The sequence below is a fragment of the Kwoniella dendrophila genome, chromosome 6, assembly GCF_036810415.1.
Source record: "Kwoniella dendrophila CBS 6074 chromosome 6, complete sequence".
Classification (NCBI taxonomy): Eukaryota; Fungi; Basidiomycota; class Tremellomycetes; order Tremellales; family Cryptococcaceae; genus Kwoniella; species Kwoniella dendrophila.
The window spans coordinates 1,491,136-1,516,971 of NC_089481.1; the positions used below are offsets into that span (position 1 = coordinate 1,491,136).

Sequence of the window (25,836 nt, forward strand, 5' to 3'; positions counted from 1 at the left end):
AGAATTTCATCAATGTAAAGATATAATATTAATAAGGGCATAAGGTTATTCAGGCTATATTTCAATGGTTTATTCGTATTTACAATATATCTTCAAAAGCAGAAAGAAAATAATGAGAAGATGAAAAAAAAAAGCCCGGTATGTGGTTAGTAAAAAAAAATATATTGACAAGAAAAGGATATATGAAAAGATGTAGTATATCAAATATTAGGGAATCAAGTATGTATGTACATTGGAGCAAGTGTTAAAAAAAAAAAAGAATTAAGGGAAAAGAGATCGATAAGCTAATATACATTTTTTCGGAAAAAAAAAGAAATATAAAATTGATATTATGACAACGTTTGTTTAACATGGAAGATCGATTTTATTGTCGAATTTTTGATTTTGCTTATATTCATTGATCAATTGCGTCCTCAAGAAAGCTCCTTTTGGCATCGATCAAGACATACCACCATCAAGTGAAGTCCAATCATCTTGACTTTCCCCAACATTTGTAAAATTGAAATCCTGGGTATGTGGCGACGTGATCAGCATTCATCACCATATATGTGTTATGAAGGAAGATAGGATCAGTTGTACTCACATCGAAATTGAAAGACCCATAATCAGCAGAATTAGGTATTTGCATACCCCCACCTGAGAAATCAAAGCTTTTTAAGAAATCTGATGTATCGTCAAACCCGAAATTAGTATCAAATCCTTGCTGTTGATCAGGTTGTTGTTGCTGTTGAGGTTGTTGAAGCTGCTGGTGTGGTTGCTGTTGCAGCATTACCTGTTGAGGTTGACCTTGATTTTGAGCTTGATTCGTTTGATTCTGTTGTTGGGGTTGATTGACGTTGACAGAAAGATCCACACCATTTTCAACTTGTTGATGTTGTTGAACAGGTGTCATGGTCGATGGTTCATTTACAGGTGGTAATTGGAATACCTGAGATCTAGAAGAGCCAGGTGCTGAACTTGGCCCTGGGCCGTAATTCATCTCGCCGCCAGTAGGATTAGTAGGAGTTTGAGCTATACCGTAGCCTTGGGATGGTGTCGGGGCAGTAGGTGAATCATCGTTTTGTGGATTTGTTCCATCGGCGGTAGATGGTCTACCACCTTTAACTCCCTGATAATTCATGATTTCAGTCAGCCAAAGTGGCGGATTTGCAATAGCGTTATTCCTTGCAATTGCAGATCGGACCTTGCGTACCTTTGAATTTACGTTTTTGCCTTTTGCATTATTCTTTTCCGTAGCACTCTTGGGTAATTTCTTATTCGCTGATGCTTTACGTTTACCTGATACACCTGTTGGTGTGGCTTCAGGAGCTTCAGCAGCGGTATCGGTGTCAACTGTGAGTCCGGGTCCAGGTTTTCCTTTCCTAGCCTTGTTACCTGATGTTGGAGTTTCTTGTTGTTGAGACATCGGCAAGCCGTTCATCTCACCTCCGAAGTTACCGTTGTTTTGCATTGAAGGGGAAGCGAGACCTATTGGTGACGCTTCCGTCATTTGAGCTGGGGTCATTTGGGCAGGAGACATTCCCGTCATTTGAGCAGGTGAATTGGCGATATGTTGGCGGACAGCCATTTCTTGTTGTCGAGCATATGCCGCTTGAGTTTGCGAATATTGGCGTTGAGCTTCAAGCGATGGTCTTGGCATTTCCTGCGAATAGAATGAATGGTCGGCAACACGCTGACTCCCATTGCAGACCGCTATTAACTTACCTGTGACATGCTTCGTTGTTGACCAGGAAGCTGAAGTACTCCAGGAGCTGGCATAACTGACTTGGCCAATTCAATAGCTTGTCGACGGTGCTCTTCCGGTGCTAAGAGGTGTACGTTTTAGTAAGAAGATATCATATATCGGCCTATCTACTCACTTGGTTGCTTGCCAACCATCTTAGGTTTTTTCGCACCTTGATGATCGACAGGTGAAGCTTCCGCTCCTCGTTTCTGAGTTTGAGGACTACCATTGATTGGTGAGCCGTTCATCCCATTTTGCTGCATCATCATTTGAGGGGGTAAATTTCGGATTGTTCCACCAGGTGTTGAGACCTGTTGATACATTTGGTGGGGCTGAGGGGGGAATGCTAAGCCGGTATTTTGAGGTTGGAGGTGATGCTGTTGTGCGTGCAGCTGTTGTTGTTGCTGATATATACTTTGAATTTGCTCCTGAGTCATTGCTTGAGGTTGTCCATTTTGATATACCATCTGTCGCTTTGTTTCCGAATTCTATTAGCTTTCTATTTCGGTTGAAAGAAAGTGATACTTACCCCATCCTGCATACCGCCTTGCATCTCCGCTCTACGCCTAGCAACCTCTTGATCCGCTTGAATTTTAGCATTTTGCTCCTTTTTCAGAGCTTCCATCTGTTGAAGAGTAGCTGTAACTGGAACATCATCCTGAATAGACTGTTGAGATACACCAGCTTGACCACGCTGACCAGCGAAGTCTACAGAAGCTGCTCTGACGGCCGCAGCAGGATTGGCTACGGCGATACGAGCTGCAATTGCTGATGATGGTGTGATACCGGTAGTAATAGCTGTATTTGGCTGAGAAGCTATGGTCTTGCTCGCATTTCGCCTTGCGGAGATCCGCTTGCTATCTTGGAATACGACCCACCACTACGAAAGACATGTAAGCGAAAAAGACTAGCACACACATATGAACACTCACAGTATACAGATCACCAAGGTCAAGATTGGATGACGAAGCTGAATGAGGTGCACTCTGCTCCCCCGATTCGACCTTTTCGTTGGGTGCCCCTTCTTGTTTCACTTGATCTACGTTCATTTTTTCTGGTGAAGAGGATTGACCTTTATCAGGGTCGAAGATTGAATCTGTAGGCGTACGATCACTCTTTGGTGAGGATTTTCCATGGTTAGACGATTGAGATTGGACAGTATTGGCTGATTGAGGGTCTTTATCGGAAGAGCCTGCTTTGTCTGGTGTGTTTTTTGATGATTTCGCTGCTTCAGCAGAATTCACCAAAGTGACATCGGCAGTAGAGGACCCATCTAAAGTCGATTTCCGAGACGGATGTATTTTAGAGATATCGAAACTAAGAGCTCCTGCTGCAGCCTCATACCCAGCCCGTTTGAGACTACAAGTCAGCTCATGTCTCATAATGTTACACTCACTAATCCAAAAGGGCCCGATCGAACCCAATTTGAGGATCTTCATCAACACCGACTTTATCCTTCGCTTTCTTCGCATTCTCTGCCTCCTTCTCAGCTGCTATCAAAGCTTCTTGTGCTTTGTCAATCATTCTTTGTAATCTGACTGTCTTCTCCTCATACCTTCGAACCCGAGCAGCACTAGATATGTTTTGGGGACGATTGAGACGGTTGGATTGGAGTTGTGCGAATTTGCTATCTGTTGCTTTGGAAACTATAGAAGACGATTGAGGCGGGATAGCGTTGTCGGCGAACTGGTTTTGAGCTCCTTCGCCGTTAGTGGCAGGAACAGTGGCAGATCGAAGAGGTAGGATAGTAGGTGCTGTGCCAGTGGTATCGATTGCAGATGTAGATGCCTGCATTGGCTGAGCCATAGCAGAAGGTGGACGTATGTGAGGCGGGATAGGAGAAGCACTCCTTGAGGCAGCTCGGCTGACAGTACGCTTGATAGGTGGAGGGGGAACTTGAAGAAGAGCAGGAGATTGACCAGGAGGGATTTGTGGAGGTACAGCATGAGGAGGTCGAGCGGAGGGTGGCTGAGAACCTCTTTGTTGTTGTTGCTGCGCTTGTTGCGCTTGTTGTTGGGCAAGCTGTTGTTGACGTTGATAGTGTAAGGCTTGTTGTGGAGGGAGCATATGCTGTTGCTGTTGAACATGATGTTGTTGAGGGTGTTGTTGGGGGTGCTGATGAGCCTGCTGTTGCTGTTGCTGTTGCTGTTGTTGTTGATAGAAAGCTTGTAATTGAGCTTGACTGACCATACCAGCAGGAGGTTGTCTAGGATCATTCATAGGTTGCCATCCAGCGGGTAACTGAACTTGTCTACCTTGAGAATCCACATAGATCTGACCGTTGGCTGTAGTAATTTGTCGTATACCTTGTTGTTGCATAATCATCTGTTGTTGTTGGATAATCTGTTGTTGATTTTGCGGTTGGGCACCTACTCCTAAAGCTCTTTGTGCTGCAGCTTTGCCATCTCTACCTTGTTGTTGTTGCTGATGTTGTTGTTGCATTCTCATCTGCTGCTCAAGATAAGCTCTAGCTTGATCACTCATATTCTGACCTCCATATTCACCTCCATTCCCATTCACCCCAGCAGCATTCATAGCTGCAACTTGTTGTTGCATTGTGGCAGGATCCATAGGTTGATTCATGCCAGGATGCTGCATATGAGGGTTGGAAGCCTAGTGGATAGTTTAGATGATAAGCTGGTATTATTGTTTACGCAGAAGCACAGGGGAAATCCAACTCAAACTCACCATGGCCATTCTAGGTCCTTGCTGCATCCTGTTCACCTAACACAAGAAACTGATCAGCGTTGTTTGACACTGAAAAGCAGTGATGAAGAGGTCGAGCTTGACCGATTAAGGTCACGTTGAGCGAGGTGAGGTTGGATCAAGAGTTGTTCGGAGTACTATGAGGAAGTGATTTCGTACAAGGGGGAATAGTCAGGCTGTATTTAAGTAGAGACAGTGTGAGAAAGGATTAGCAAATACATCAAAGGAAAGGATATGATGATCAAATGGGGGGGTTTTGCAAATTGAGATTTTCTCAGTGTGGGTTATGGTATGGGATAGATAGGATTATATGATGATATGAGGGATAGAATAGGATGGGACATAGAATGTCAATGTCAATCAGATATCAATGTTTCGGCACGGTCCGCCAAGAGAATACAAGGAGGATATTATAACAGTAAAAGTGAAAGATCACGACTATACTCACAGTTAATGATTATTGAATAAATAGGGTTGAGCCTGATTGATGTGTGAAGTCAATTCCTTGATTTGTATTTCGGATGAGACCTAAGATGGTTTTGAATTATGGTTGAAGAGCCAGAAAAGCATGAAAGGAGGCGATAGCACAGTGATATATGCTCTATATATCGTGAGTGTTGTTTCTACGTATGGGCTGCAGATTTTATTTTTGTTGCACAGTTAAAAACCAAGGTATATCAAAGGAACGGGATCAGCCGGAAAAAGAGCGAGATTCAAATTGATCTCTTTTCTCTATGCAGTTTGGATTGTTGGATCCCTTCAGCAGTGTAGATATTCCTCTCAAGTATTGCTCATCTCTGTAGGTGGATGCTGAAATCTGGATGGCTATATGTGACTGATGGGAATGATGAAATTTTTTCGGTGTAATATTGATGTGAAGAGGTTGTAATATTGTGCAATAACATACATTAAGCAATATGATGAAAAGAGTGTTACAGTATGAGGGGTGTTGTTTCAGGTTAGGCACCACGCTAAATTGCAATCTTGGTATCAATTGCGGTTCACCCCGCAGTGGCGAATGTGGCACCTCATTTCTAAGAGCTGGAAAAGTCAAAAAAGCTGCATCGTTAGAGCAAAGTTGATAGGTTGCATGGAATAGCAGACTATGAAAAGAATATGGAAATACATAGCAAATCGAATGTTTCGTGTCCGAAGATGATTAAGGGACAAGGGGAAGCGGATGATTGGGTTGCACAAGGAGAGAAGAGGAGGGAGGAAGGGCAAGTAAGGGGAAAGTCACATCTGTTCTGTAACGTCTACAGTAGTGGCTTCGTGAAGCCGTCATGCAGAAAGATATACTGTTCTCTGTATGAAAGGGCAAGCTATGGAGTAAAAGGAAGAGTGAGGAGGTGTGAGAGGGTTGGGACATGTGGCGGCGGATGCTTGAGCACGAGCGGGGGTAAAGAAGGCGAGAGGCGAGAGGCGAGTGGCGAATGGAGTGGTTAGGGCACCGCTTAGAAGGAGAGGGGGGAGCGAGGTGAAGACTTGACCTATTTTGCAGTAGAAAGACTTTACTGGCAGCTGTCTGTAATAAATTGCTTTGCGTACATTTATGCCTATTGCATATGATGCATGAAATTATCTGATGATATCAGGAGTAATGTGTGATTAGAAATGAAATCAATGATAGACCAAAATGCCGAATCACCGTGATATGCATAGCATGATTATCTGTATCATTGAATCTTATCTTGCTTTGATACGTTTATTATTCGAAAAACAATCAACAATCAACTGCGATTTTGTAGAAAGAACAGTAGTCGTACAGCTTATCTAATCAAGACATTACACAAAACACGTGCTTCGGAATTTCCATATCGCCGTTGTTTATTAGATTTCTATATCGATTCCTTTCAAACCTTTGATTACTTTTTGATTTATATATCTCAACCTTATCTTGTGTACATTGTTTTTTCTTCCCTCTTTGCTTTTGTTAACCTTATCCTGAAGTCGATTTGGTACTTGATATGCATTACTATGGGGGCGTTGAGAGGTATAAAAAGCCAACATCTGAGCGTGATATCGATATGCTAATTTCACATCACATCACATTCACCTCGCCACAGCCAGCTCACTACAGTACCTTGTTCATCGCTATCAGCTACTAAATCATCAACGCCACCTGCAGTTACTGCTTCATTATCTTCATCAGCTTCTTCATCTGGTTCAGCTTCAGTTTCGCCCCAATGTACATTTTCAATCTCGCTTCATCTGAGCTTGCTCCAGCCAAACTTCTTCCTTCCAAAATCATCAATTCAAAGTATCATTTGAATGAATTCCTTCTAAATAACACTTATCAAGGCGAGCAGTTGAGCCAAATCAATCCTGATGAACTTGCTTACGATTGCTATGAATGGTCAGCTGTCATGGATCGTGTTCTCGATTTGAGTGTAGGTCTAGCATCTCCACCTGCAACAGGTGGTTTCTCACCAAGACCCAAACTTTGGTCAACACCTATGTACGATACTGCAGTTTTTTGTGGTGGTTTAGGTGGTAAAATTACGAGAGAAGAGTTAAGTGAAATTGGTTCTTATTTTGGAAAAGTCATATCCGTAAGCTTTCTGAATACTCTTATTATCGTCTCACTACACCATCTACGCAATGAGACACGACCAACTTGAGCATAAGAAAGAAGGATATATCTTCTACTATAGGCATTTTCATCTATGAACGACGAATTAACGCGATGGTTATACTGGTAATTCCGTTACAGTGCGTCCTTAGTAGAGACCTTTCATGTGGCTTTCTCAACTATGCAGAAAAATGGTCAAGTGAGAGAGCTAAGTATTCGCTTCAGGGTTTAAGAGTTCGTGGTATTATGTTAAGAGTTAATCATGGTAGTAAACATGGTAAGCAAACTGCATTGTTTAGTTTGGACATCCGCTGCGACTGACTTATCAACTATCTACTTGCAGGTTTACCCTTATCTAGATCAGGTTTGTCACCTTCAGCCAAAACGTTCATACCTTCAGCTTCATCATCATCATCACACACTAGAAGTATTTCTACAACAACTTCAATGGGATCTTCAGCTGAATCTTATTGCCCATTTCCTGGTTTTAGAAGATGAAGAAAGTGATAAATAATGACAATAGCTTGATGATTCACATATAACGAATGTATAGAATTTACGATTCCATTCATACACATATATGTCTTATTATATAATATTAACCGCGGGTACTGACAATCTCTAAGCTGAACAAAATATCTACGGTAAAAAAGATAAAGATCACCTACACCCATTTCTTCTCCGTTTCCTCAACTCTTTGTTTCTTCTCGACGTCGTTCTTCAGCGACTCTCTCAGCGTATCGAGGGCAAAACTCAATTTATCTAACTTCTCTTTGGCATACTCTTTTGCCTAGAAAAAAATAATCGAATTACTTTTAGTCAGCGGAATAATCAACATTTTCTATTGAACACACATAAAGCTCATTCAGAGATTAGTAGACTTACTTTTTCGTTAGCTGTTTCTTGAGCAACTAATGCATCTCTCTTCTTTTCTTCCCATAACTTTTCTACAGCTTCTTTGATTCTGTTCATTTCTGATGTTTCCGATGGTACTTCTGACACATTTGAAGTTTGGGCTTCAGAGGTTTTCTTGGATGACAAAAGTGGTTGATCGTTTTCCTTTTGAAATTGTTTTTCTTGAGCTTGAGCTTGAGCTTGTTTCCATGCTTCTTCTCTAGCTAATTTCCGTTCTTTCCATGATTTCCATCCCCATGCCATCTTTTCGTTATCGGCGGCTGGAAACGTATTTGGAATTCCGCCAGATTGATCTAAAGGAGGAGCTGAAACAGGAGCAGGAGCAGGAGTAGGAGTAGGAGTAATAGGTTGATGTCTATATTGATGGTGATGATGATGCCATCCCCATGGACCTTGTTGTTCAGGCAAACCACCTTGAGCTACGACTCTTTCATATTCTCTTCTGCGTTCTTTGTGTTTGAAGTACCAAGCAGTCGCACCAACACCGACAAGGAGCTATAACAAGTGATCAAGAATATTAGCTCAACTTTCATATATTGATACTCGAATATATCCAAGAGAATATGAGAGGGAATGTGGACACTACTGGACTTGGACTTACCCATAACAATCTACCACCTCTCCCTCTTCTCCCAAATCTTCTACCATATCTACTATAACCATCATAATACTGATGATGATGATATCCCCATGGGCCTCTCGGAGGTAATCCACCACCCATGGCACCGGCACCTGCAGCTCCGGTAGCAGCAGCAGCATTAGTCGCACCAGCCATAGCACCTGTTGCAGCGGCAGCTTCAGCGACTTGAGGAGTAGGTACAGTTGGCCAAGCGAATCTTGAATTCATATGATAATCTATATGAGGTGCCCACCAATTTCTACCACAATTTATAGGCTGAGTAGGAAGCATGTTATCGAATAGGAATGTAGTTTGGAGTTGTCAAATTGAACACTATTAACGAGTCTAGTTATGTGAGTGAGTATTGATAAAGATATAATGATTGTTTGTGTTTGTGTCTGGATTGTGATGTATGCGATGTTGGATTTCGAATTCTTCATCATCTTCAACATATCTACACCTATTTATACCTTTAAATCATTGAGCTCATCTTGATTTTCACCGAGGTTAACCTCTGTATCAGCCGGAAAGCTTGCATAATGCGATTATGTGTTCTTCGGTTTGCGAATCTCCATATTTAGATTACCAAGCTATACAGTAAGTCTTTCGGCTTGTTGAGACTTAAGTCACCTTGAAACATTACCATCTCTGTCACAGATGATATCACGGATAAAGGGGTATGAAGAGTGATGTCCGTAGACAGGTATCTCATGGAGCCGAGGAGAAAGGTCATCCCACACCTTTTGTCGATAAAATAGACTTTTGCCGGGATGAAAACGTAATTGATCATCTTGATGTGTTATATTTTATCTCGGTTTCAAGGGTCGATCACCGATATAATATTAAATCTCCGGTCATATAAACATATCAACCCATGTTTGTTATATGGTGGGCTAATTTAGATGATCATAATATTACAGTACAGCACTTATGATCATACCGCAATACCGCTTCCACGTGTGTTAAGCTAAAGCTGCGAGATGTTCGAGGTGTCATCGACGTTTGACGTGAATGTCAAGTTGATGCTAGTAAGGTAGTGAAGAGGTATGCACGAAAAAGTGATGAGCTTATGTTAGGGAGTACAATAATAATATAATAGAAAGACTCATACCAGAAGCTATAGATCGAAGAACACAGTGGTCGAAGTCTACTTTACAAGTACAATTATCATCAACGCTGGAATCTCCTTTTCACTTTTAATCATCAATAATATTATCCTGCAAAATGTCAGTAAAACAACCACCTTCAAATCCAACTCAATCTTCAGCAGCATTGCAATCATCTTTTCAAACTTTATTAGATAATTATCAAACTACAATACCAGCTAGAGTTAAATTAATCGATTCATTTTTATTATTCATATTTTTAAGTGGTATATTACAATTCGCATATAGAGTTTTGGTCACAAGTTATCCGTTTTACGCTTTTGCTGGAGGGTGAGTTTTTTTTATTTTTTTGGATTGAGTATCTTCATCATTTCCTTTGGTTTGAAATACCATTATTGCACTTGACACGTATGGTAAAAAGGTCATGACGATAGCCTAATACTGATCGTTGATGTGTTTTGATTTGGTAGTTTCGGTTCAACTGTCGGTCAATTCGTATTATTAGCTGGTTTAAGAGCACAAGTAGCTCCAGGTAGAGATGGTGAATTCAAGGAAGTTTCACAGGAGAGGTGAGTGTTATTTACGAACCGATTGCTCTCATATACGAGCCTGTAAACAGCAGGATATACATCATTACTTGTTATCGATATATGTACTAACTTTATACATGTATAAACAGAGCGTTTGCAGATTTTTGCGCAGCATCAGTGATTCTACATCTTTTCGCTTTCAATTTCTTAGGGTAGATAACATTCTCCTTTTAGCTATAGAGGGACAAAAAATCAGCGACCTTTGCCTGAATATGAATTATCAGGTAGTGAATAGTCCCAAGGTGGAAAAGTGGTTTATCAAAAGAATCTGAATGATTCAGTCATACATAGAAAACGCGCATGTACTATATATATATATGAGTTCAATAGTCTGGGTATAAGTATGCCTGGTATAATCATCGAAATCGTCATCGCTCTCTCTCAAGTTATGTCTTCATTGGGTCTTTCCAGCTTTCTATTTCTCATTGTCACTTATGTGGGTTTACCTTGAGAGAGCTTCACACCTTGTTCGACATCCTTTTCTAGCTGATCATATAATGCTTTTGCCAACAAAGGATCTGACAAAACAGGTGGCATCCTACGTCAGAATAATCATTAGCCTCAGTCATGTTCGAAATGCATTGTATCCAAACGGGATGGCGAAAAACAATTTCAACTCACTCAACCACTGCACAATCCCTAACTACGTCACCACCAGCTACAGCATTTCTCCTTTGATCCTCAACTTCTTTACCTTGATCAGCAACTTTTAGTGTTTCATCTATATCACCTTTTCTTACTGGAGCTGATAAAGCGAACAATATTGATTGGACTGATGATTTAGGTGAAGGTGTGAAAAGTATTATGAGAGGATAGAAAAGGATCCACCTGTATATCACAAAAGTTACAATTGACATTAGCCATCATTCAAAGCGTTACAGTAGGTTCCAAACGAATAAGAGGAAATCGAGCATTGACCTACGATAATCTACTTGTAGGTGAAGAGACTAAACTACCTTTCAAAACTTCGTTTCTCGCCCAAGGCATTATAACACTGATTGATTTAACATTCGATTTTACATCTTTATCTCTTGATTTCAAATTTATAGTTTCTCCACTTGTTGTCGTTGATGAAGATAACGTATTATCTGGATTAGGTACAGGTTTGATTTTACCTCTTTGTGCAGCTTCTAAAGTATCTAAAATCAATTGAAAATGTTTAAATAGCAATAAAGAATTTAAATTTTTTCTACCTGTTGTATTAACTAAATCATCTTTTCTTATTTTTTTCTTTTTCTTTTTTTGATCTTCAGGAGCAGTTAAATTTGATAAAGAAGGTAAAGCAGATGACCAAGTTGGTGATATTAATTGAATAATTCTAATATCTCTTTCAGGTGGTGAACGTAATAATAAAGGTAATAATGATGTTAAAAAATGAAATTTAAATTCTTCTATTTTCCATTTTGTTATTCCCTTATTCTTATCATTATTATTTGATGATAACATATTTAAAGGATTAACTTCCCAACCTTTACCTAAAATTATCGAATCAATTCTTCTACCTGATTCACCAACCATTTGTGTAGGTGAAGAATTCCATTTAGTCACGAATTCTCTTATAGCTAAAGGTGTTAAAGGTAATGATTCACAATGTAATTGTGCAGCAGGATTTGAAGTTATAGCAGACAATTTAATTGTATGTAATAATGTTAATAATGATTCAGGTAATGGTTTTTCAACATCAGTCAAGAATAATATTTGTGGTGGTGAAGGTAGATGTAATAACGTATCTATTAATGTTATCGTTGTCGGTGTAGGTGAAGCCTAATTTAAGATATTTGACAAAGATGAAAACGTTTAGTTAGCATAGAAGTGAGTGGACATCACGCTCCGATGCACAGGAAAAGGTCCCACTCACCACTACCAATATCATCTTCCCCTTCCAATCTCTTTCCCAAGTGCATTTTCTACCACCCGCCCATGCTTTAACGAAAATCACTAAAGCGAATGTGATAGCTCCTATGACAAGTTGGGATGTTGTGATATTACCGAACAGCGAAGCTAACGAGTGCACTGGCATTTTGAGCGATTCAGCCGATATTCGAGCAAGTTATCTGAGCTGAAAGTTGTATACTTCTTCTGACTCTCTCAAGAGATCCTTGGTTGATGATATACTGATCTGTCCAAACAAGTGCGAATTCATCTTAAATTCAGAATGCGATGAAACTCAAACTTGTAATTCAGAGCTTTTAGATGCCAACGGCTATTGTGATGTTATGGGAAGCTAAAGACGCGTTCGTCGCGTGGGTGGCATTATCACGTGACAAACAGGCTATTCTGCTGAATGATGAATGACATGACGATATTCTCTGATAAGAGCGACCAAAAATGATAATCAAAAGTTACATGTACTGGAGGACCTAATCGGTACAGCTCAAAGCAATACAGCAAATTAGATATTTACTCTTTACCCCCTGGAAGCCGTCTGAACCTCTTTCTGAAATTCACTTATTTTCCTTTACGATGAGACCTGGTTATATTTCCCGGCTCGCTGGTTTACCGATACAACGTCGGTTTATCCATTCATCCATAATCAGAATGGACGATGAATCTTTACGTTTGAAGGTGAGTTCATCGTGTGCAATCTAGTTGAAGAGCGATTTTGCTATCGATCAGCTGTGTTTTAGCTGAAGCGGATACGTTATATTTTGATTACAGGATTTATTAGCAAAATTTCAAGATCCAACTACACATTATCATATACCACCAGGAACGAATGGACCTGAACACGAAGAAGATCATTCGACTTCAATAGATCCTAGATCAATTTTAAGATCAGCCTTGAATAAAAGTAAACAAGATGGCGAGAACGATATCAGTCTGAAGCATAAAAGACCATCATCATCAAGAATTGGATCATCAGAAACTAGACCTTCAATTCAATGGTCATCACCTTCACCTGAAGGAGGACGAAATACACCACATGATAGACCTTGGTTAGAGGATGATAGTCAGAGTAAACAAAAAGCTTTACAATATTTCAAAGAAAATGGTTATGATACTGCTGGAGTTTTGACTTGGCCTGTAGCTTGGGGTGATTGTGATACTTATAGGTAAATGTAAAGGGCTCATCATCCATATTCATCTCGAGTGACCTACACTTCTCAATTATCTCTTATTCTACCAAAATGGATGGGTTCTGTCCTACATCCCATCAAGCTGATATTACTCGCTACACTTAGACACGTCAATAATGTTAGGTTCTTAGAATGGATACAATCTGCTCGTATAAGGTATGCAGAGAGTTGGGCTGGAGAAATGCCAGAGGGTTATATACAGAAAATGACTGTAAGTCTTAGCTCACATACATGAACTTGTTTAACTTCTATATAGAGCTCATTTGGCTGATAAGTATGGCTCTCTTGATTGTAGGCAGGTAAAGGCACTGGATTTATACTGAAAGACGTTTCGATAAAATATGTTGCTCCTGTAAATTATCCTGATACCGTAAGTCTTCCCCCAGCACCGATGTCTGAAGTATGGTAGTCCGAGTTACAGATCAAACTCTGAGAGTGATAAGGTAATTCAATCAACATCAATCATATTGACTAATCGTGTCCGTTCATTTCTATAGGTCATGGTAACGAATCAAATACATTCAATCAATCCTGAAAGAGCTTCTTACGGTCATAAACATCTAGTCTGGTCGTTACGTGATGCAAGAGTAGCTGCGGTTTGTGATAGGTAAGTCACACTATGAACTCTGATAAATCCTCAAATGACACTGATCCGAAACTAATGATCAATCTGTTATGGCAGTACGATCGTAATGTATGATTATGATAATTTGAAGAAAGGTAAAATGAGTGATGAGTTTAAGGAGTTATTGGAAAATGTTGTTGATAGTTATGGCAAGTAGATATATATGCTAGATAGTGAGAATATCTCATCATCAATCAAGAGTATTCGATGTGGGTACAAACATCATACATCAGCATGATACCAATCAAGTGTAGCTGCATACGTAAGAAGACTGCGAAACCTCTTCAAGCTGTATTGAGCATGTCACTCGATTCTCAAATAGTCAGATAGAATCATAGACAGTATCGCTCATTCCGCCTACTCCCTACATCAGATGCTACTAGACTGTATCATACAGGTTAACATACTCTAATTGCTTGATTATCATATGTTATGATAGGAAACGGATGGAATCCGGGATGCTGATATTGACGTAGACTATGTAGTGGTGGTGGCGGTATAGTGGCGTTTCTAGAGGTTCTTTTTCTCTTCAATGATCGGGTGGCTTTATTCCGTAGCTTAATTATCGATTTTTAACCTTTTTTTGTTTTTTCCAACACTTACACTAAACTAAGTTTTATGATCGACGCCAACACCGATGGTGGATGCATAGGCACCTTATCGTCTTTGTATAATTCACATTTGATGGCAATTCTTGGTATTAATAGATGTTCGTCAGTGGCATTTTTGTATCGTCCTGGGCGTTATCGTTCGGATTCGAATTCGGAATGGAAAGGAATAATCGTGAACATAATTATCAATACCGAAGACCTGACATCATCCCAAGCCAAGCAAGGTTTGTGTGATGAAGCCTGCAGGTGATTAATACCTCTCTGGCTTGGTAGGCAGTCTGAACTTACTCTCATTATGATTTTGCCAATCTTGCAGAGTAAATGGAAGATAGTCGTAGCCTATGTAGTTGATTGACTGTGAGCTTGGCATTCACGACAGAGTCCTCTGGTCAATGAGTATATACCAAGAGAGTATGAATATATCGTTTCTCACCAAGATCGCCAAGCATGATGCTGGGAATCAAGATGATCTGACACACGTCTTGGGATCACCACTCGTCCTGGTGAGAGTATGAAAGCGCAACCCGTACAGGTTGAAATGGTACGATGAGCACGGAGTCGCTTCTTGGCTGACGTTGTATGGCATGAGCAATAAACATGCACAGTATACCTATGTTGCAATCCGCATTGTACTAATTACTGATCACGCTGCCATCGGAATCTACTGGAAGAGGCTTAAGTGAACGCCCGGGTACCTATCACCATAAGCTTTAATATTCGGATTTGACTTTTAGGTTTTTCATAACACATTTTTACTCATATACTATTTTTGCTTCCTCGTACCTGTACCTGTTTGTACCTTGAATCTGCTGGCAGTACGATAAGATAGCGTCATCAACAAGACTTATGAACATGATGAATCGTTCTTCAGTTCTAGTTGTTCCTAATTAGCAAAAGTTCTATGCATGAGAATTAGCTTCTGTAGTTTAGTTTACCTCACATTCATTGATAATCAACGACATAGCGATAGAGTACCAATTACCCATATCGGGCGAGAAAATAACGATCTAGTCATCGTATTGATCGAGACATCTGATATAGAAAGAGCTTTATAGACTTAAATCTGAGACTATGTTTGATCGTCGATATGATCATCCTGCTGATGAAGATGATAAAAGTTGATAATCGGCACCATTCCTCGCTTGATAGGAAGTCGTACTGCTTCTTTAGCCATGATATTCGGCTTCCAAAGAGATCTCTTCCTAATGTTCCCCCGTTCGGACAAGTAACGCCAAATTTATGCTTCAACATTGACTGAGCACATTGTGGATCTCTCAAAGATATGTCAAATACACCATGGTCACAGATAGATACTGAATACATATACGGAAGCGAAGAAGCGGGTTTTTGTGATAATTCATGGCCGAGCCGTTCCGGGATCAAAGAAATCTTTTAAGTGGGTACAGCGGGAACCTTTGGAAAGCCACCACCGTCGTGATATCAATGCCCTTTTTGCTATCAAGAACCACATTGGCATACATTGTTGTATATCAATAGATCTGCATAGCATTAAACTGTGACAGTGGTATATTTGTACGTACTCCTAAACAATAGTAACGCTTACAGCCATATCGAGACAAATGCGGTATAACGTTGAAAAACCTCAAAAGAAAACAAAAAACAAGATTTCAATAAAGTTTTTTTAAACATACCGCCAAGGATATTCCGAATCATGTTTGATCGTCGGCATATGCTTGAATGATTCGATATCTCTGTACAGTATCTCTGCTTTTTGCTATATGTCTCGCAGTAAGCGCACAGACTGTATAAAAGGATTATACGATCGCTTCGCGAGTTACACCGAGACATGAAGAGACTCACTCACAGTCACTCACCCTCTTTTCATCACTGGAGATATTCTGTATAAGGTATGTCTCGAAGACAAATGGCTCAATTGCTTTACCCTCAAAAAGCCTGTTTGACGGAAAACTGTTTTCTGTGTTTCTGTCTCTATCAATTAAATAAGGGTAACTCAACTGATCGACATGACATTTTGTATTTATGACCGAGACAATCCTCACTGATTCTACAGTATGATTATGAGAAAGGAGTTTCGTTTAAAATTTCCTTATTGAGAATCGGAGTAACTTGTAAGACTTTTATGTCGATCTCTTTAGTTCAAAGTTATGCCGTGAATTCCGGCTTGCCTGATCGACAAATAGGAAAGGAATGGATAAGCCGACGGAGTATCAGACTAAACATTCCTGTCCATTGATGTACACAGCATTAGAAATGATCTTGCCAAAGAAAATGCTTCAGAAGCGAATCAGATACGAAGTAAAGCAAAGGGTTCTTATTTTTTGTTTAGCCACCAAAGATAGCTTAACATAAGGTTAGGTCTTAAGGGCTTGGAAATCCAAATTCCACATAATGAGGCATATGGCTCAGGAACACGGCTAAACAGAATTAACTCGAACAACATCTCCACCGCCGGTTTGGGTAATTCAGTTAAATGTATATATCGTTACTCCGGTCGATCATTCCGTTCCGGTCGTCACCCTACCTAAGGTTATATGAAGCAGTTCTTTCCTGTATGGAATCTTCTGCAAGCCGAGTATCAATAATATTCCTTAAGGGATCTTTGATAGACTTACCGTATGGTACATGTATGTATATCGGACTTGTATCTTTGATAACCCTGAAGACCAAATAAAGTTTGAATACATAAAGAAAACGCCTGATTACCGAACGCGTTATAATTCTCAATGTAAATTTGTATCGGATTATGGAATTATTCCGTTTTTGCTTCATTCCTTTTTTTCTCAGCTTCTCATCAAAATGTAAAGATATTTGGTATAGCAAGTTACGGGCAAGCGCCTTGAAGTGAATTGTCGATGCCTCCTTCGTCATTCCGAGCGTAGAAAAGGTTTCCAGGGATAACGCGTGGCTTGAACAAAATAATAAAAATAATAATCAATTTTTTCGAGACATCGAAGATAACAACAACAATAACTGTAGTAGTAACCAAGATGATACCGTAGACAGAATAACGATGAATGAGATTAAACGATCCACAATAACTATAGAGGGTGTCTCATCGACGACATCATTGTTTTAATTCTTACCTGTCTCGGAACTGACTCAGATCATCTTTCTTTCTAAAAACAGACTTTTTAATTCTCCTCACACACTCTTTTAGACTATATCTCTTAGTGAATGGTTTAGCAAGTTACTTGAACGCCGGACGCCTTTAATCAACCACCACCACCTCATCCTCCTTCCAAGAAAAAAATAATCCTTTTATCCTTGATCCCTGGAATCTTCTCTTTTTTAAAGTTGGCGCTACGGTACTGCGACTCTTGATGCTATCATAGTGAGTGAGTACCGCTCTACGCTCTATTCAAATCAAGCTGTGATACCTATCCGATACAGAGGAAGAAAAGGAAAATAAAAAGATAGACTAGTGTACTGTGTCATGTCATGATGAGCGACGATCACTTTTGAGTCATTTATTTTATGTATATAAAGAGCTAATGAATTTCCTTTTTCCCTCTTTTTTTCTTCTTTTTCTCAACGATTGATATCTTAACTTTAACTTTCAACTACCGACCGGCTCGGTTTTTATCTATTACATTTTGCTTATAAATTGTAATTGACTTCCACTTGACATTTCAACTACGTCTATATTCTTAAAAACAGAAACCTTTTAATTAAGTCTTTTCTGTTCAAATTCGACAACCTAAAATAAATACACATTCTTTAAAATCACCTACATTCTTTCACAATCAAATCAAATCAATTAAATTACTATACTACTATACTACTATACTAATACTATTATATCAATCAAACGAACAACAAATAAATAATAACAACAATAACAACAATGTTCACTCAATTATTTGCTCTCTTGCCTTTATTGGCCGCACTTCCAGCTGCAAATGCTTATTTCATTCTTGCACACCCTGTGCTCGAAACTACCAGACTTGATCCGTAAGTAGTATCATCTATCTGTTTTAATATGAACAGATCGCTAATCTGGCTATTACACCAATAGTATCGTCGACCCTGGTCAAATCGGTGCCCACGTTCATTCCATTGTCGGTGGTAACAACTTTGATAAAACCATGACTTACGAATCAACTCAACAATCAACATGTACTACTGCTGGTGTATCAGTTGATAAATCAAACTACTGGATTCCTCAATTATACTACTATGAACCAAAAGGAAAAACTTACCAAGCTATTCCAGTAAACTACGTTAACACTTACTATCTTCCAAGATACTCTCCAGGAGAAAAAACTGTTAGAGCTTTCCCAGATGGTCTTAGAATGGTTTCCGGTGATGCCAACAGAAGAACCTACGAAGGTGATGCTGAAGCAAACGCTATTTCATACGTCTGTCTCGATTACTACAACAACCACTCTGGTGATCCAGCATGGGCTCAAAGAAATTCTTTCTTCGAACACAACTGTCCTCAAGGTATGAGAGCTCAAGTTTTCTTTAGATCATGTTGGGATGGTGTAAATCTCGATTCAGATGATCACATGTCACACATGGCTTGGCCATCTGGTGGTGTTGATGGTGGTTCATGTCCATCAACTCACCCTGTTAGATTAGCATCTCTTTTCTACGAGTTCATTTACAACGTACAAAACTTCCCTTACAACAATGGATCAGATCCTACATGGGTTTGGGCCAATGGTGATACTACTGGTTTCGGTCTTCATGCCGATTTTATTAACGGTTGGCCATCATACAACAACGGTACCAACGTTTTACAACAAGCTTTAGACAACTGTAACGACAACAATGGTGTTGGTGGTGAATTAGCCAACTGTCCTCCATTCGTTCCATACCTCAACTCAAACCAAGGTTGTCAACCATTAAACATGCAAGTTAACGAAGATGTTGGTTTCGGTCACCCAATTTCACAATTACCAGGTAACAACCCAATTTGGATTGGTGATGGTGAAAAACCATCTTACGCAAACTACACTGGTGATGATAATTTAAATTACACAGATTTCAAATCAGTTATTCCAACTGGTTGGTCTGATGTTGGATGTATTGCTGAAGGTACATCAGGTAGAGCTTTAGCTGCTGCATCATTCCAAAATGACAACATGACTAGATCAGCATGTGTTTCATGGTGTTCAGATAGAGGGTATCCTTTAGCTGGTGTTGAATACGGTAGAGAATGTTATTGTGATTTCGCTATGAGAAATGGTGCTACCAACACAACCTTATTACCTGCTCAACAATGTGGTAAAAACTGTGCTGCCAATGATAACGAAAACTGTGGTGGATCATCAACTTTAGAATTATTCCAAAACCCAGATTTATATCCAAAATCATCTTTACCAGCTGGCTGGTCAAGTAATGGATGTCAAACTGAAGGTTCAGGTAAAAGAGCTTTAACTGGTTATTCATTCTCTACATCATCAATGACACAAGAATTATGTATGACAACTTGTCAATCAAAAGGTTTCTCTTTAGCTGGTATTGAATATTCTTCCGAATGTTACTGTGGTAATTCATTCTCAACTGGTTCAGTTCCTGCAACAGATAACTGTAACATGATCTGTTCAGGTAATAAATTACAAATTTGTGGTGGTCCATCAAGATTAACAACTTTCAAATATTCAAACGCTACAACTGTCGTCGTTCCTTCAGCTTCAGCTTCAGCTTCAGCCTCTGCTTCATCTTCAGTTGCTGTTTCTTCTTCATCAGCTAAAGCTTCAAGTAGTTCAGTTTCTGCTTCTTCTTCTGCTTCATCATCTGTTGTCGCTTCATCTTCAGCCAAAGCTTCATCTTCTTCATCAAGTGTCGCTGTCTCATCCACTTCATCAGCTGCCGCTTCTTCAAGTGTGTCTTCAACAAGTACCGTAGCTGGTAGAACCGCTGTATCTTCATCAAGTGCTTCTTCATCTGCCGCTGCCTCTTCATCAGCTTCATCATCAACAAGTACTGTTGCCGGTAGAACCGCTTTATCTTCATCAAGCGCTTCAACATCCACTGCCGCTTCTTCATCAGCTTCATCATCTGCCGCTCCTGCATCATCTTCTTCATCTGCTGCTAAATCATCAAGTTCATCATCAGCTGCTGCCTCTTCTTCAGCCGCTGCTTCATCTTCATCTTCAGCCCCTAAATCATCATCCACCTCAGTTGCCCCATCTTCATCATCTTCATTAGTCGCTACTTCAACTTCAGCTTCAGCTTCTGCTTCACCATCAGTCTCAGCTGGAGCATACATGGCTTATGTTGGATGTTTCAAAGATACTTCAGGTGGAAGACACTTAAACGGATCATCAACTTCAGGTTCAAACATGAACAATGAAGTTTGTACCTCATACTGTGCATCAAAAGGTTTCGCTTATGCTGGTTCAGAATATGCTCAAGAATGTTATTGTGGTAACTACTTAAACTTGGCTTTAGCTTCTGCTGAATCAAAATGTTCAACACCATGTAGACAACCAAATCCAACAACAGGTAAACAAGAAATTTGTGGTGGTGGTATGTTATTATCAGTTTACACTACAGGTCAAAATGCCAATGCACGAACATACGGTACAAAACCTGCAAACCCACAAAGAAGATCATCTGTTAAATTCAGATTATAATAATTTGATGAAATTAGAAAAGATAAATGAAGAAATGAAATCAAATGTAGTTTTAGAAGTAAGATAAGAGACAAAATTTATAAAAAACATAAAAAAATTATTATTATTATTATTACTTTATTCGGATTATGGACTTTTTAACAAACAATAAAGAACATTTTTATATACATATATATATATTTTCTTGGTTACATATTACTTTAATAATTTAATTACAGCGAGTTCTATAATTGACTCACCGTATGCACTCCTTATGATATTGCGATCACCTCTGCAGGCCAATTTCAAATGATGCTAGCAAATTAGTCAAAGTCTGAATTTTCAATACGACCAAAATTATATGAAACTTATTTGGTTCGCATTATGGATGACCTGATTATCTGTAATATGATCATGTTCAAAATGAATGGATAATTCATACACGACTATGTATCTGGTACAACAATATGACTCAAGTCAAAATAATTCATCTATTTGTTCCAGTCTATCCTCGAATTCACGTAATGCTGACATATGATAGGATATGATTAATGATATCAAAATTCGGAAAAAAAAAACATCAATCTAAGCAGCTTCCCAACTAACTCCACAACCACATGCACCGCCTTGTTTAGCTTGAGGATTATCTTGTATACGGAATGATGAACCAATTAATTCTGTTGCGAAATGTATTGTTGCGCCTAAAGTTGGACAAAGGATAGATAAATATGAGCTTTTCATTCGACAGCACAGGTATTTTGAGTAGCTTACCTTTCAGTAAACCGAATGATACCAAGTCAATCACTACCGGTATACTTGATACACCCTCCGGCTGAAGTACACTAATGATTTTACACAAATGATCAGTACAAGATCATAACAAGATCAATAGCTTTCCATTAATGACAAGTAAGCCATACTTACTAATCGTCTACACCTCTTTCTTCCGTTAAAGCCATTGTATACTGATATCCATGACAGCCACCACTTTCAACACCAACTCTCAAAGCTAGTTTACCTTCTGCTATTAATTCTGGAGGTTCTCTTGATGTGACATTGATTAATTGCTAAATTTGTTTAAGGACATAGATTCAATTAATCAGCTATGTATCTATACACATTTAGAAAAGTAGTTAATACATACCTGAAGAGCGTCTGGGGTAATATTCATATAAGCTTCTTCTTTCGGTAAAAGCTGAACATCATCATCTAAATAACCCTCTTCTTTTATTTCTTCTAATGAAGGTGGTATCACTTTTATACTTGTCTTTTTCTGATTTATAAGTGGTAAATCTGCTGAAGGTGATGGTGTAGCTACTGCTGCTGCTGAAGCATATCTTTTGACATGTCCAATACCGTTGCGTGAATCATATTGGCGGGAAGGCAATATTGAAGTTGGTCTTGAACGATTCGATATTGTCCTTATAGCAGGAATAACAGGATAAGGTAATCTTGTATTTGATGAAGAGGCAAAAGTAGCTCGAGAGATCGGTGAAATCCAAGAAGTGTTTGATATTATCTTATTTGACATGTTGAATATATAAGGTAATATCAAATCGTTCTTTGCTTGGTTTTTGTCCCTGATGTGGTTACTTGAGTGTAAGACAGAGTCAATCAATAGACAATTCAAAAAAGTTAGATATATGTAGATGCAAGAGATGTCAATGAAATCAAAGTACCCATTACTAATATACAAACTAGACTGCTGCATTTATCTCAATTCCGGGTGGATAGGTCAACCTTTGCCACACTCGACTAAATCGCCGATCTGGTTCCGTTGTATTGATGCATGGACCGGTTACTAGTCTATTGAATTGAGCCGGAAATGCGTGTTTTCATCTCTACCATCTTACATCCTGTAGACGAATGAATCAACTATTTCTGTGATTTTTTGTTTATCTTTCTTTATTCTTTCTTTTCTTACTTATCAATCTTGAGATACTCAGAAGAAGATACAGCTGCTCGTATAGCTCATACACATCACTGTCTGTCACCAAGCAATTTATAAACGGAAATATGACTTCAACTATCCAATCAATCACAAACGCTATTCCTTCCTTGGGAAGAGCAAGATTATTAATCAATTCAGCAGATGATGTAGTAGTAGTTAGTGCATGTAGAACAGCTATAACAAAGGTAAGTCATATATATTCAGCTATCATGAGGACGTCTGAGCAGCTGACATGTGAAACTGTCTTTCAGGCCAAGAAAGGTGGATTTAAAGATTGTTTACCTGAAGATTTACTCGCCGCTGTCTTGGTAGAAACCCTAAAAAGGAGTAAAGTTGATCCTTCAAAGATTGAGTGAGTGAGCTATCTTGAAAAAGCAGTTGAGATTATGTGTAGCTCATATACACTTCATATAGGGATATCGCTGTAGGAAATGTACTTCCCCCAGGAGGTGGTGCTAATGTAGCTAGAATGGCTCAACTCTACGCCGGTATACCTTATACGTGAGCTGTTTTATAAGTTGTTCTCTTGTGCCACAGTAGCTGACAAGCATTCATCCAGTGTTCCAATCAACACTGTCAACCGACAATGTTCCTCTGGTCTGACTGCTGTAGCACAGGTAAGCTTCTCTAAAGTTCGCGCTAGGGACACGCCTAAACAGCTTCGTATAGATCGCAAACGAAATCAAGTCAGGTGAAATTGATATCGGTATCGGTAAGTGTGACTTGGGGTTGCTGATATAGATGGTAGAACAGTTGTAAGCAATCTGCTGACAAATCTCTTTCAGGTGCTGGTGTTGAACATATGACCGCCAACTACGGTGCAGGTGTCTTGCCAGAAAGAATGTCAGATGAAGTTCTCTCAAATCCTGAAGCCGCAGACTGCCTCATACCAATGGGTATCACTTCTGAAAACGTTGCCAAGCAATACAACGTTTCACGAGACGTTCAAGATACATTTGCAGCAAACAGTTTCGGTAAAGCTGCTGATGCACAAAAACAAGGCAAATTTAAAAGTGAAATTGTCCCTGTCAAGGTAAGCTTTCTGTCGAAAGTCCATGGTAACGACAACCGTTATAGCTTGGCTTATATTTACCCTTTTTAGGTCAAATGGTCAGATCCTAAGACTGAAGAAGAAAAAGAGATTATCGTTGATGCAGATGATGGAGTACGAGCAGGTGTTACCAAGGAAAGTTTAGCCAAACTCAAACCTGCTTTCTCGAAAGATGGTACAACACATGCTGGTAACGCATCTCAAGTGTCAGATGGTGCCGCCGCCGTTCTCCTTGCTCGAAGATCCGTCGCTCAAAAACTTGGTCTCCCAATTTTGGGTAAATACGTTGTTTCTTCTGTAGTTGGTGTACCACCGAAACTTATGGGGTAAGTAACAGCCCGGGTTTCTATACTATCCAATCTGCTTTTCTCCTTTCTCAGCTCTCCTATCTGAGTCATGTTTTTCGTTGACACCGTCTGACATTCTTGCTTGTAGTATTGGTCCTGCCTTTGCTATTCCAAAGGTCCTCACCAAAGCTGGTATAACCAAAGACGATGTAGACTTCTTTGAAATCAACGAGGTAAGCCCCTAATCTGCTTTGCCGCTTATAGCTGACAAAATTGTATAGGCCTTCGCATCTCAAGCCGTCATGTCCATTCAACACCTTAATCTTCCTTTCGAGAAAGTCAACCCAGTTGGTGGAGCTATCGCTATGGGTCATCCACTTGGTGCTACTGGAGCTAGACAAATCGCCACTGGTTTCGCTGAAGCTCAAAGGGAAAAGAAGAAAGTTTTCGTTACCAGTATGTGTATCGGAAGCGGTATGGTAAGTGTAGTTGCAGCTTTGTTCTACCTCAAAAAAAACCACAAGCTGATCATATGATGGATGTAGGGTATGGCTGCTGTATTCGTCAACGAGCAATAATCTGTTGTTCTCCTAATCTCATGTTGCTCTTTTGACTGAATTGTATCAATGTAGTATCCATGTATATACTTTTGTCATGCTTATGTGTTTCCGTCGCGCTGAATCGAGCAGGTCACCTTTTCTGCGATGCTTCGTTTCCAAGGCGAGGACAGCGATATGAATTCAATTGTTCGGTATATTGAGGCATGACTATATGATACATTTTGTCTTCTATGATATTCTATCGATATTCATTTCTACAGACTGACATCTAAGCCCTTGCTCCAGGCATAAACAGTCTGTATATACCCATACCAATAAACACTGATAATCATGAGTACATTAGTTTCGCATGATGATGTCAATGAGCGATTCAATTGTGTGAACAACTCACCTGTACCAAGAATACCGACCGCTTTTGGCGCTACCATAGGACCTTTTGCTGGTCTAACAACTTCAAAGGCACCTTGTCTTCTAGCTTGCATAATTGCATAAGAACCTAGACCGATAAAGGCTCCTGATCCTACTAGACGACATGACCTAAAGAAATTGTCAAAAGTAAAGTGATGATTAAGTAGGTAAGCTTCGATATACGGGAAATTCATAAAGGGATTCTAATCATCGTTGAACTCACAGACAATCTTCATTCTTTGCGTATCCTGGTTCACGCCTTGGATCAGCTTGTGATATAGCTGCTGATGACATTGTCGAAAGTGATAGTGATAGTAAAGCGAGGTTTTAGGTTTTTCAGATGGTATCTTCAGTTGGCTGTTGGTGTGAAGAGTAATGGAGCTTCACCAGATATATGTATTTGTCATTGAACTGATTGCTTGTAATGAAATATACTTGATCACTCGGAAGATGACTTCATTTGCTCGATCCTATACTTTCTTTTGACTTT

General features: G+C 39.5%; 10 protein-coding genes across 10 annotated transcripts; 5 read left to right on the forward strand and 5 right to left on the reverse strand.

Annotated features, from left to right (window-relative positions):
- Positions 1-438: 438 nt before the first annotated feature.
- L201_005097 (uncharacterized protein) lies at positions 439-4,438 on the reverse strand (the record flags this gene model as incomplete). Its single annotated transcript, XM_066220830.1, has 9 exons — positions 439-507; positions 584-1,108; positions 1,193-1,642; positions 1,705-1,805; positions 1,860-2,196; positions 2,253-2,603; positions 2,656-3,040; positions 3,120-4,336; positions 4,412-4,438. The coding sequence occupies 9 exons, from the start codon at positions 4,436-4,438 to the stop codon at positions 439-441; spliced, it is 3,462 nt and encodes a 1,153-aa protein (XP_066076927.1).
- Positions 4,439-6,615: 2,177 nt separating this feature from the next.
- On the forward strand, positions 6,616-7,499 carry L201_005098 (uncharacterized protein; the record flags this gene model as incomplete). Its single annotated transcript, XM_066220831.1, has 3 exons — positions 6,616-6,981; positions 7,227-7,278; positions 7,345-7,499. 3 exons carry the CDS (start codon positions 6,616-6,618, stop codon positions 7,497-7,499), a joined length of 573 nt encoding a protein of 190 aa, XP_066076928.1.
- Positions 7,500-7,665: 166 nt separating this feature from the next.
- On the reverse strand, positions 7,666-8,826 carry L201_005099 (uncharacterized protein; the record flags this gene model as incomplete). The annotated part of the gene is made up of 3 exons (XM_066220832.1): positions 7,666-7,791; positions 7,887-8,411; positions 8,518-8,826. The coding sequence occupies 3 exons, from the start codon at positions 8,824-8,826 to the stop codon at positions 7,666-7,668; spliced, it is 960 nt and encodes a 319-aa protein (XP_066076929.1).
- A 933-nt stretch (positions 8,827-9,759) lies between these two features.
- Positions 9,760-10,387, forward strand: L201_005100 (uncharacterized protein; the record flags this gene model as incomplete). The annotated part of the gene is made up of 3 exons (XM_066220833.1): positions 9,760-9,971; positions 10,112-10,210; positions 10,321-10,387. 3 exons carry the CDS (start codon positions 9,760-9,762, stop codon positions 10,385-10,387), a joined length of 378 nt encoding a protein of 125 aa, XP_066076930.1.
- A 276-nt stretch (positions 10,388-10,663) lies between these two features.
- Positions 10,664-12,251, reverse strand: L201_005101 (uncharacterized protein; the record flags this gene model as incomplete). The annotated part of the gene is made up of 4 exons (XM_066220834.1): positions 10,664-10,769; positions 10,853-11,059; positions 11,154-11,995; positions 12,090-12,251. 4 exons carry the CDS (start codon positions 12,249-12,251, stop codon positions 10,664-10,666), a joined length of 1,317 nt encoding a protein of 438 aa, XP_066076931.1.
- Positions 12,252-12,769: 518 nt separating this feature from the next.
- L201_005102 (uncharacterized protein) lies at positions 12,770-14,090 on the forward strand (the record flags this gene model as incomplete). Its single annotated transcript, XM_066220835.1, has 6 exons — positions 12,770-12,796; positions 12,890-13,284; positions 13,414-13,519; positions 13,604-13,678; positions 13,806-13,915; positions 13,991-14,090. 6 exons carry the CDS (start codon positions 12,770-12,772, stop codon positions 14,088-14,090), a joined length of 813 nt encoding a protein of 270 aa, XP_066076932.1.
- A 4,280-nt stretch (positions 14,091-18,370) lies between these two features.
- On the forward strand, positions 18,371-21,110 carry L201_005103 (uncharacterized protein; the record flags this gene model as incomplete). Its single annotated transcript, XM_066220836.1, has 2 exons — positions 18,371-18,477; positions 18,542-21,110. The coding sequence occupies 2 exons, from the start codon at positions 18,371-18,373 to the stop codon at positions 21,108-21,110; spliced, it is 2,676 nt and encodes an 891-aa protein (XP_066076933.1).
- Positions 21,111-21,674: 564 nt separating this feature from the next.
- On the reverse strand, positions 21,675-22,620 carry L201_005104 (uncharacterized protein; the record flags this gene model as incomplete). Its single annotated transcript, XM_066220837.1, has 4 exons — positions 21,675-21,790; positions 21,861-21,931; positions 22,014-22,156; positions 22,234-22,620. 4 exons carry the CDS (start codon positions 22,618-22,620, stop codon positions 21,675-21,677), a joined length of 717 nt encoding a protein of 238 aa, XP_066076934.1.
- A 485-nt stretch (positions 22,621-23,105) lies between these two features.
- Positions 23,106-24,956, forward strand: L201_005105 (uncharacterized protein; the record flags this gene model as incomplete). The annotated part of the gene is made up of 10 exons (XM_066220838.1): positions 23,106-23,225; positions 23,292-23,392; positions 23,455-23,541; positions 23,600-23,657; positions 23,710-23,752; positions 23,826-24,073; positions 24,143-24,417; positions 24,527-24,611; positions 24,660-24,857; positions 24,924-24,956. 10 exons carry the CDS (start codon positions 23,106-23,108, stop codon positions 24,954-24,956), a joined length of 1,248 nt encoding a protein of 415 aa, XP_066076935.1.
- Positions 24,957-25,206: 250 nt separating this feature from the next.
- On the reverse strand, positions 25,207-25,640 carry L201_005106 (uncharacterized protein; the record flags this gene model as incomplete). The annotated part of the gene is made up of 3 exons (XM_066220839.1): positions 25,207-25,259; positions 25,330-25,475; positions 25,570-25,640. 3 exons carry the CDS (start codon positions 25,638-25,640, stop codon positions 25,207-25,209), a joined length of 270 nt encoding a protein of 89 aa, XP_066076936.1.
- Between the last annotated feature and the right edge of the window lie 196 nt (positions 25,641-25,836).